This window comes from Achroia grisella, unplaced genomic scaffold (genome assembly GCF_030625045.1).
Source record: "Achroia grisella isolate CSIRO2021 unplaced genomic scaffold, CSIRO_AGI_Agris_v1 utg782, whole genome shotgun sequence".
Classification (NCBI taxonomy): Eukaryota; Metazoa; Arthropoda; class Insecta; order Lepidoptera; family Pyralidae; genus Achroia; species Achroia grisella.
Genome location: NW_026713022.1, coordinates 194,196 through 206,229, shown reverse-complemented (window position 1 = coordinate 206,229; position 12,034 = coordinate 194,196). Strand labels below are relative to the sequence as shown.

General features: G+C 31.2%; 1 protein-coding gene and 1 non-coding gene across 4 annotated transcripts in view; both read left to right on the top strand.

The window, feature by feature from the left end:
* Nucleotides 1-5,562, top strand: part of LOC131851319 (cGMP-dependent protein kinase, isozyme 2 forms cD4/T1/T3A/T3B) — a 120,909-nt gene extending 115,347 nt beyond the window's left edge. For all 3 annotated transcript variants that reach the window (XM_059201806.1, XM_059201807.1, XM_059201805.1), the window contains 5 exons: nt 1,333-1,652; nt 1,797-1,884; nt 3,590-3,774; nt 4,606-4,822; nt 5,348-5,562. In XM_059201806.1, coding sequence (XP_059057789.1) covers nt 1,333-1,652; nt 1,797-1,884; nt 3,590-3,774; nt 4,606-4,822; nt 5,348-5,513 — 976 coding nt within the window. In that variant the 3' untranslated portion in view covers nt 5,514-5,562. The remainder of the gene's footprint in view (nt 1-1,332; nt 1,653-1,796; nt 1,885-3,589; nt 3,775-4,605; nt 4,823-5,347) is intronic.
* Nucleotides 5,563-8,523: 2,961 nt separating this feature from the next.
* On the top strand, nt 8,524-8,716 carry LOC131851417 (U2 spliceosomal RNA). The gene has a single exon (XR_009357886.1). It is a non-coding gene; the product is annotated as a U2 spliceosomal RNA (small nuclear RNA).
* Nucleotides 8,717-12,034: the final 3,318 nt, after the last annotated feature.

Sequence of the window (12,034 nt, the reverse complement as noted above, 5' to 3'; positions counted from 1 at the left end):
ATCTCTATTTTTACATTGAACATAGTGAAGCAATTTTAACAAGGCTGTTATTGTGTGATACTTAATAGCATGCTGTATCTCTTTCTTTTCTATTTTTTTAGCAGCTTGCAGTTTTTTATTAACAACGAATTAATAAAATGAATGATATGATAAATGAAAATGATTTTTTTTATAAATATTTAGTTAAAATGTTATTTGGAAATTAGTATTATATTATTATACATTAAATGAACAAAAAGCAGATTTTCAATATTAAACTCACAGACGAATCAGTTAATGAATGTCACTTTTTTAAATTTACTATAAATTGAATTAGTTAGATACTTTGTAGTTCTTTCCTGAATAACAGCTGTGGTTTAATATCTGCTTTATGAGTTACTATAAATTGTAATAGTAAATAATTACAATTGTATTATACTTACAATTAGAAATAATTACCAATAAGAATAAATTCCGAATTAAAATTACAAGAGATGACTTTGGAGACATTACAAAAGGAGTGCTAAAGAACAACAATTATGGCAGTAACATGATTTGTACAGTAATATAATGACTCATGTTTGCAACGAATGTCCTCGTATCAATCGATGACTTCACTGCATGCAAGCTTCCTATGTCAAGTTCTTACAAAACATCAAAGCCAGCCTTTGACTTAGCTCACAATGGATTTAAGACTTCATGCCAGTGCATTTAATCTATTGTGTTGCTATTAGTCTTTTTTACTTAGAACAATAGTCAATTTCGGTGTACTTAATCACAAAATCATAATGAAAATGTGACTTTGTATCAATGTTCATAATTCTTATTTTTTTTTCGTGCAATCAATTATGAGGATATTGTTCCAATATGGTAAGTAGTAGATGTTGAGTAAATTTTTCATTACTTTCTTCGAGAAACTTGCTGTCAATGTCAAATAGTTTTAATAACTAGTTATTAACTTTCCTCGTTGGCATAGAAAATTTAAATTAAAACGAGCCATTGTAAGATATGATTGGATTCCCGCGTTTTTGTACAAATATAGGTAACTATAGTTGCAACTCGAACAATAGATATAGCAGTGAGACTGCATCGATTTGATATCAACGAAGACATCGCATAATTTACACTATTGTAATTTTGATATAAAGACATTGACTGATAATTCACTCACAATGACTATATTTATAAAAACATTTGTTTACTTGAATACATTTTTTTGTATCCAAGTAGGTTAATGTCTCTTATTCATAAAAACGAAAAGGCCAGTGGAACTGTAAAGGACAAATACGGTCAACAGCTATAGAATAGTTTGAAGTAAATTAAATATTAAAGAAATATTTATTGTCATTACAGATTAAACGAAGAATTCGCCAATTTACGTCTGTCAGATCTCCGTATCATAGCAACTCTCGGTATAGGTGGCTTCGGGAGAGTGGAACTGGTACAAATACAAGGAGATCCGAGTCGATCATTTGCATTGAAGCAAATGAAGAAAGCCCAGATCGTTGAGACGAGACAGCAGCAACACATAATGTCCGAAAAGGAAATAATGTCAGAAATGAACTGCGAATTTATTGTGAAGCTGTTTAAAACCTTCAAAGACCGCAAGTACTTGTATATGCTGATGGAAACTTGTCTCGGAGGAGAGTTATGGACTATTTTAAGAGATAGAGGTAATTTTATTATAATATTAAATCATCCCATAATGAACACTTCATGTAATTTATCATGTCGGGTTTTAATTTATATAAGAATAAAGAATCCTCTAATAAAACATCTACACATGTTTTTAACGTTAAACAAATATTTAATTTCAGGTCAATTTGACGATGCAACGACAAGATTCTATACTGCTTGCGTAGTAGAAGCCTTCCATTATCTACATTCTAGAAATATTATTTACAGGTAATAATTAACAGACTTAAATACATAGATAGATTATTAATTAGGTAGAGAGGGAGAGATAATTATTAATTAGATACGACATTAATCCCCAAATTATTGATACAAAAATGCTGGGAGAAAAATATTTACTGGGATAATGAACTTCCAAAAGACATTGAAAGAGGAGTCCATGACTGGTCACAGAATATAGATATCCTGGAACAATGTATTATAGAATACCAAGACGTTTAAGTCAAAGTTTAATTGAAATTAGTGACAATACACTACATATATTCTGTGATGTCAAACCTCTAGTCAATCCGAAGATTGCAGGTTTGTGTCCTGTCACGGTCGCCAATATGTGGACGGCTCGTTTTAGGAAAGGAAAAAAGCTGAACAGAAAATATTGTTTATTGCAAAATTTCTAAATTATATAATAATTACACATAAAAATAAGACATTCTCTCTTTTCAAAAAATGACATAGAAAAAAGAATTGTACATAAAACCTCAACAGATAGATTATCCAAGAATATATATAAGAATTTTTATTTGTATCTTAGTACACAGATACAGGTTTGATAACAAACAGTATAATTGCAGGATATTTAAATCAATACAATTGAATATGAGTAAATCTGCATGTGTGCCACAGCAATACAAAATAATAAAGCACAAGTGTGGAATCACTCAAGTAGTAAAACAAGGAGTATCAGCTATGTCCGCGAGGGGGAATGAACTATTATAAAAATCTAAATGATAATAATAGAAAATAAATGACTATAGATAAAAGAAAATATATTATTATTTCTTTCATAGACTACAGAGTACATAGTGTATAGATAATCCGAAGACATATGACGACAGATAAAAATACGACTTGTATAAGAAGAGGCCTAAAGGATTTTGAGTTTCTGTTTGAATCGAATTAATGAAACTATTCCATCAGCATGCGTTTAGTCATTGACAATTATTGTTTTTCTAACAAATTTAATCACTCATATTTTTGTTAGGCAAGTCACTCCTTTATTGTATCTTTCACACATTGTTAACTTAATGATAATGGATTATCATGATAATGGACTGATGTAGTGTAACATCAAATTTTAAATAGTTACATTTAGCATTAGATACGAGTTGCTGGATGACAAATGTGTGATTAAGGTTAGGTTATGGACGTTAAGGGTAGTTCTTAAAAGTTAATTATGTAATGTTGTATATGAAAGTTATCATATCTGCCTATAAATATACCGAATAATATGTTACAATATTTTATTTTAGTATAACAACTTCATGATTTAATTCTAATCGTATTTAGAAACTATACCTACTCACAGACGAAGACTATCGGGCAATATTTTTAACTATTTTTCATTGTTTTTATCGGGTATGGTAGACTAGACTAGGTAAATCGACTTTTCATAATGTCGTCTGAGTCACCCACTCAGCTTGCGTTTTTAAATGTGATATAATGAGTGACGACCTCGGTGGTCTAGCGGTGTAGCACACCGCTTTACGACCGATGGTCGCGGGTTCGATTCCTCGCACGGCACAAACATTTGTATTCATGAGTATGATTGTTTGTATCGGTCTGGGTGTTTTCTATGTATAATATGTATGTATTTACAAAAAAAAATATCTGTGTATTTGTATCAGTTGTCTAGTACCCATAACACAAGCTTTAGGTAGCCTAATTTGGGTCTAGATGACGCTGTGTGAAATTTCAGGGATCTCAAACCAGAAAATTTACTATTAGACTCCAAAGGCTACGTGAAATTAGTCGATTTCGGTTTCTCCAAAAAGCTACAGGCGAGCCGTAAGACTTGGACGTTCTGCGGTACTCCTGAATACGTTGCACCCGAAGTTATCATGAACCGAGGTCACGATATCAGCGCCGACTATTGGTCGCTAGGTAAGTTCCTACTTTAAAATGCTTAAATCTTTTTTATATAGGAGGACAATAAGTTATGGTGCACTTGCCAGCACTAACGCTGTGCGAGCACCAGTGGAGGATGATAAAATGAGCAGTAGGTCAGGTCAGTTGGCCTATATATATGTCGTGATAAATTCACTAGAAATTTAACATGATGGTTTCCAGGGGGATTCGCGTGAGGTCAACCTGACTTGGTACATTGCTAACAATTTTGACTTTACTAACAATCCCCCCCCCCCCCCCCCCAACGCTTGGTATTTTAAGGACGCTACTAAAATACTTTTTATGGAAGAACATAACACAACAAATTCACTAGGAATTTAACACGATGCTTTCCAGAGGTCTCTGTCATAGTAAGTATATTGGTTGTAATGGTGCACTAGTTCTCATTACTAACAGTGCCCTTCGGTGACTCCTGCCGTCAGAGAACTCATGAACTCTTGTAGGATCTTTTGGCCTCTTGAACATATGAACAAGAACTTCATTTGTCAAATAATTCCGCGGGAGAATTGAAATTGCCACAACTTGATTCTTATAATCAACAAATACTATACGGATAGCTAGGATTTAAATGTTATTATTACGCCACAAATGTGTAGTAAACACGTGAAAATTATAATTATATATGTATAAAAAATATATATACAAAAAACGATTACTGTATGGACTGAGGTCTACATATTAAATAAATACTAGTCCATAAAATTCGATTAATTTTCAATTATAAAACAAAATAGATACAAGAACAATGAGGTGATGAAGTCTTATTTTTATGAGAAATTATAATAGCTCTAAACCTATGTGTTACAGGTGTGCTTATGTTCGAATTACTCACTGGGTCACCACCCTTCACTGGAGCGGACCCAATGAAGATCTACAACAAGATTCTAAAGGGTATAGATGCGGTGGAGTTCCCGCGATCTATAACTAGAAACGCAGCCAACCTCATAAAGAAACTCTGCCGCGACAACCCTGCCGAACGACTTGGCTACCAGAGAGGAGGCATCACTGAGATACAGAAACACAAGTGAGTACAAATTTAAATTCACAATCCTAAAAATTATGAATTGCTGTACACATTATATAAATGATATGAAACATGATAATATTATTTAGGATATAGATATAATTTTTATTAAAAAAATAAAAACCTTAAATACCTTAACCCAAATCATTTTAAAAGCAACTGTTGTAATGTATAGGAACCACTGATACTATGGTTTTACTCCTTATTTATAATAATGTCACACATGTAATAGATCCTCTTTAGTTAATGCATTGTTGTCGTGTTCATTACATCTGCTTTCATAATTTAAAAGAAAAAGAGTTTATAGGAAATTTTAAATTTTATTCATTAAGAGATTACAGTTTAGTAGTTATTTACAAATGTTAATTTTCTATTTAAATTTTTAATTAATAGAAAATACAATAACTAGCACGAAAGGTGGTCTTATTGCTAAACGATCTCTTGGAGACAACCTTGAGGTCGAAGCAAAATATATGAGAAAGAGATAGGTGGTGGACATAACAACACAATCTATTTTCTTTCCAGATGGTTCGATGGTTTCAACTGGGAGGGTCTCGCGCAGCGCACCTTGGACCCACCAATCACGCCGGTCGTGAAGTCCGCAGTTGACACGCATAACTTCGACCAATACCCGCCCGATGCCGATGAACCGCCACCCGACGACCTCTCTGGATGGGATGCCACATTTTAAACAAAAACCACAATATTTCAATTTTCAAATTTGCCAGCAAAATTCTATAATATATAAAACATTAGACTTAATTATACAGTAAATAAATTGCGCCTTTAATTGTTCATTGATGATCTAACAATATATAATATATAGGAACACTACAGCCATTGGTATATGCTATGCACGATAAAATATGTCATTCAGTTGATAGGGCCCATTATATTAGTCAACTCAACTCAGGAAATCGACCTAACAGATTTGCTCCTCAGCAGTGGGTAGCACTACCTGTATTGTATAATGTAACACATGAGCTAAACTTGGGTATACGGTTGGACTAAAAATTGGTAAGTGTAGATAAAATGCACAATCACAAACAACAAACATATCGATCCAAATTATTGGGGGTCATATCGTATTGTACGCCGATACTTTTATTAATATTTATCATAGAGAAAGATTGAAAAGATTATTGTTAAATATGCCCCGAGTCTTATGTCATGAATGCAAAGATACATATTTGTAGATTAATTACACTGCATATGACGATTACATAGAATCACCCTCGAAAAATACACTCCAACTAGCTGATATTGGTGTTACGTTTAATAATTTTTTATATTAAAAAAGTGGCGATACATCGTGCCATCTATATTTTGTTTTTTTCAGTTGGCTTTCCTACTAAAACTATAAAGTTACTATTCGAATAACGTGCTGTTAATGGCAATAAACTAATAAATTTATTGAGTACATACTTTTATGTTAAATCATAATATTCTACTACATTAGCAAATAATTCACAGATCTTAATTCTATATACTTTTAAATAGGCTTGCCATTAAATATGAACTTAAATTGTAAATATTATGTGATAGCGTATCATTATTCCAAATTTCGAGTCTTCATAATGTATTTAAAATGTCAATGTCAACTATAATATATTAATTACTAATCATTCTTTAAATTATTACCATTAATAGAAATTCATTTATAAAAATAAATAATCTACTGCAGTTGTGGTTAATTGTAAATGGACATTATACGAACATTTTAAATAAAATTTGTATGTAATGAATGCATTTTGTTTCTCATAATTGAAAGTGCAATTTTATTATTATCATTTATAATTGTATTTCCTCTTTTGCTGTTCTGTGGTTCGGCCTTAACATCCAAGGTACTTTATTGGCATTTTTGCCATCGTACAAGCCCAAGTTTTATATTAATTTACTAGTTATTTATTGTACAGGTTATTAAAATAATGTTACCACATTTATCTCCACATTTAAAAAAATGTATTATATAATAAAATTTCTTGCGTATCCAGTAATCTAAGAACTTATTTGTACAATGTTTACTTACATAAATTTTAAGATTATTGCAGAACGCAGTCCCTAATAGTCATTTGCCTGAATGAATTACCTATTGCCATTATACCTAATAGAATAATAATAAATTTAATCCAATGATTATAATAATAAACTATTATAAAAATGTATTACGTTATTCGTGTTGAAACGAAATATACCTTAATTTGTTTTAATCAATATGTAATATGAATTTTATTCTTTGATAATTTTTATTTAAATATTTTATATTTATTAAAATTTATTTTTGTTTGGTTAAGTCATATAATACCTGCTTCAGTAATGGGGATTGCGTTATTTGCGCTATATAAAAATGCCAATATATTAAGTTGTGATAAAAATGTTATATTCTTTTACTATATCATCATGGTGCTCAAACATTTATACATTTGGTAAATGCATTATCATAAAAATAGAGCCTTTATTAATAATTAGTTATATTGTAAATTAAATAATCTATATGTGTAATTAAAGTTTACGAAATCCACTAACTGTTTTATAAGATTCTACTGATCGTTTAGTTTGTCATGTACTAAATATTGTAACGGTAGCTATCTCCAAAACATGACATAATTTAAGACTTGTCATTATTGTATAACATCAGCATATAAAATAGTCATATAAATTAAGTATTCATTGATTTCTTTCATTGTAAATAGTCAATTCGAAATATTTTCATTCAAAATACTTAATATTTTGAATTCAGCTAGGAAATGTTATAATAAGTTATCGTAAAGGCAAAACATGTAATGTATGTGAATGTAATTATGAATATGTTTAATAGTTGATATAGGGATAGTTATTTTTGTAATCATAGGTTTAATAATAATGAAATTAATATTCTATTGATACTGAAAAGTGTAAAATACACGTTATTTCAATTATACAATGTTTTTTTTTTACTTCAAATAGCATAACAAATATATTTGTTATTACTAATATGAAATTTTCTCCTACACTCCGGAAGAAGTAAAAGGGACAAATGTCAGGAGCGTAAAGCGCGTAAGCGTCAATTACGTGGATTCATGAACACCTGTGGCTTTGACAAAATCGTTGTCTTGTTCTAAAAACAATGACTTGAATCATGTTAACATCGAAAAAAGCAGACTTGCAATCCTTTTAACATCTGATCAATCCTGACCCTTTTACCACGGGGCGGAAACGGCAACGAATCACGAAGACTATGAAATTCTTGTTTTACTTAGCGTAGCTACTGTAGCGTTTAAACGAAGGAAGATATTACTGTAACGAGGTTTAAACCGAACTGGACTGTGCACACAATATCGTGGTTCCGTTTTAAAGATAGTAGTATATCACTATCTTAAACTATCTAAACCACTATAACGATATGTAACAAATAAATTGCCTTTCCTTCATCCAATTATTTGGAGTCGGCGTAGTATGTTATCTTCTTCCAGTGATCCTAACTATTAAATATTTATAATGAAAAATAATAAAAACTATATTAATAAATTACTTATACGTATAATAAAGACTAACATTACACTTTAATCTTACCTTTAATTACCGTCACAAACTAAGATGATACTAAGTAGTACATCGCTTTTTCGATAGATGTCGCTGAGAGCATTCTACAAAGTTTTCTACAACGCGATATAAATATTTTTTTACATTCTATGACCTCCTTGGACCGGCCATTCGTCAGTATCGCTTCTCGGCCTTTTGGCTAAGATCAAAGTGTAGTATCTGTTCTTTTCAGCTTAATATCTGAAAGTTCCCTCACTGAGGGACCAGTATATTAAACTGATTTTTGTAAATCGACGGGATGTTCGGGGCTCGCTCCACTCCCGTCACGGGTCGGCCCGGCATTGCAGTGCCGCCGGGATTGGCCCATATAAATCTTAAAATCTACTGTTCATGTTACAACTTGTCTACAAATAATTTTTCAAGGGTATAGCTTTGACTATATATATGAAAATGTATATATAGTCAAAGCTATTTAAATACTATATAGAATTCTCTCCGATACGGCATGAGAAAAAATTGGTCATGCAGACAAATTTCTTAAAATTTGTTACGCATAGTCAGTAGGCCTGAAAATCGGCTACTATCTCTTTTTCATACCTCTAAATCAGTTATCCATCTCTTACATTTTCTACAATACTTTCATATTTATTTCTACATTATAAACAAACTCTTAAATTTTCACCCTTCTGTCACCTATCTTTAATACCGATATTTGTACTTCATTTTTATGGCTAAATAACGTTTGCCGGGACTGCCAGTTATTTATAATTTCAACTAAAAATATTATTTAAATAGCTTTTACAATTCTTTTGATTAACAATAGAACTCTAAAAGTAACGAATGGTGCTGCACAAGTCCGAACAAGACTTTCACCAATCTTTTTCACATACCTCTAGCTAAACCCCTTTTTTCTTACAGAGCCAGTCATTAAGATAAGCAATAAAGTACTTAAACTAGGTTAAGAAAATATTAAAGCTTAAAATAGAATTAAATTGATACATATTCTAAAAAAATATTTATGTTCATCCATATAGCATCAATAAACATACGATTTATAACTGAACGTCGAATACATTCCGGTCCGGACGTCCGTCATGCTCGCTGCGATATCGCCGGATTAACTTAAATATAGAGAGTATTCTAATATAGTAGTATTGGTTACTTAGTTATATTATGTTATATAGCTAAAACATGTCTAGATTTCTTATAATGATAATGCTACTGATGTATAGCAGCATATCCTTACTAATATTATAAACGCGAAAGTAACTATGTCTGTCACATTTTCACGCCAAAACTACTGAACCAATTTAAATGAAATTTGGTACACAGATAGTCTTGACCCTGCAAAGGACATATGCTACTTCTTAATGAGAAAAAGGGTTGTATAGGATTGAAAGAGGAGATGAAAGTATGGTGTACTGTGTATATTTGTATAATAATCATTTCACATCATTGCCTCTTTTCATGACAACTGGAATAAAAGATTAAAATTAAAATCTTATAAAAGATTGTATGAAGGTGTCATTATTTTTAAAGCTAGAAGCTTAAAACATATTTAAGGCTGTTAATTAAATATAAATAAAGATAAAAAGTTGAACACGCTAATCTCAGGAAAATTCAATTTGAACAAAACAACAAAATTCAATTTTAGTGTTGGATAGCCCATTTATCGAGGAAGACTATTTTATAAAGTCACGGAGCAAATTTATTCCTTTTTAGAGTTTCCTCTCTTGTCTTGTCTCAAATATACGTTTGTACTCGTACCTATAAATCATATTACTATTACTGCTAAACCTGTAAAGTGTGAAAGAGTAACAAACTCACTTTTCCATTTATAATATTAGTTAGTGTATCTCATAGCATAACTGGACCAAACGTCCGCTGCAACTCGATCTGGATATCCGGTGAGCTGCCTTGCTATAACCTGTGTTACAACTAACTTTGTTACCCTCGGCATAAGTTGTACCAATATATGCAGCTGTATTAGGTACATTATAAAAATTAATAGACAATTAGCTACATTGAACTCTAGAAATTTTTAGATATAGCAAATATTTATACAATTAGCCATATCCCGCGACATCACTTCACGTCTACTTAAGAACTGTTCAGCAATTTAGTCATGACATATGAAACAAGTAAACAGCTTTCACTTTTACAATATTATGGATGGCGATCAAAATGTACTTACAAAGGCCATTTCATTTATTTCAATATAATTTACAATTTTGTAAAAAAAACATGTTTTAATTTAGTTTCTTATCTTAACAGGCTCTACCTACATCTTCGCTCCACTTACCTGGAGATAATAATAACAGTATTAATTATGTATATGTTTAAAAAACATAAAAAAACTAAATTTTACACATATTCTTCGGGGTAATGGGATTGTTAGTAATGTACTGTAACAGGTTGATCTCCACCCGGTCCCTTTTGGAAACCATCGTGATACGTTCCTGGTGAATTTGCCACAATGCTCTAACTGACCTAATCTCATCTTCATTTTATCATCCTCCACTGATGTCCAGCCAGCGTAAATGTTAGCGTAGGCGAACAATTGCCATAATCACCAATTATAAAAAAAAAACCTTTATATAACATGACGTCGTATATTTCAGGTATAATTATTACATTTAGAATAATTTAGATGTTATTATATACAAGATAATCCACTTCATGACAATCATATTTGTACTAAAATTATAATTTTATAATAAATTTATATCTAATTAAAACAATTTTATAAGAAAATAGCTTCACCGACCGTGTGGCGAGGAAGCAGTGTAGTTTCGCGCGTTGATGACTCCATTCCTGTGGTTAATGGGATAATTCAGTTCCGAGGGGCCCGACCCTCGGGTATTGGCATTTCAATAGAACTGATTGGTTTAATATATAGCTAAGATTTATTGGCCATGAATATCGAAATCAAATCTGGGGATTGATGTGATGAAACTCTTCCCTAATGTATTAGTTCAAAATTATTGACCTCTATACCGCAGTGCAAGCGCTATCTATGCACGTTGCGTAATTGAGGTCTCGAGTTCCTATTCAATTCTGTATCGTAGATTACAAATTCTTTCTAAGATCTTTAAAATTCTACTATTACAGTTTATTCACTATAGGTCATTTACAATACGAACAAACAAGGAAATAATTATTTTTACATATTTAATACTATCTGAACAATATAATGATATTTATAATTTTATATTATATTAATTAGATATTAAAATTGTAATATGTGTACTAAAAATATTCACTAAAATAAATATTTCCCTTGGACAAGTATTACTTTAGGTTTTAACCTATATATTGGGATAGGAACAATAAACAGTCTTCATTTCATTACGTTGTCATATTGTGCGGAAATTTCATTCTCATTGTCTCAGCAGTTTTTACGTGAAATATTAACAGACCAACAGACAAACAGACAGTTTCTGTGTTGTCACAATTTCCGGATTTAAGATAAATAACATTACGTATTGAGTACGTACAGGTATACTATTGTATATAATATGGATATATTGTTATAAGAATAATTTAAATTGTATTCAGCTTAAGTATTCGGTCAATAATTTAAGAGGACTTGTAATGATATGACGTCATTTAAAGCTCAACAATACAGTAAATGGCACTCCAGGTTTATTTGAATAGTAATAACAAAAGTGAGTCTCACCTTCATTACTC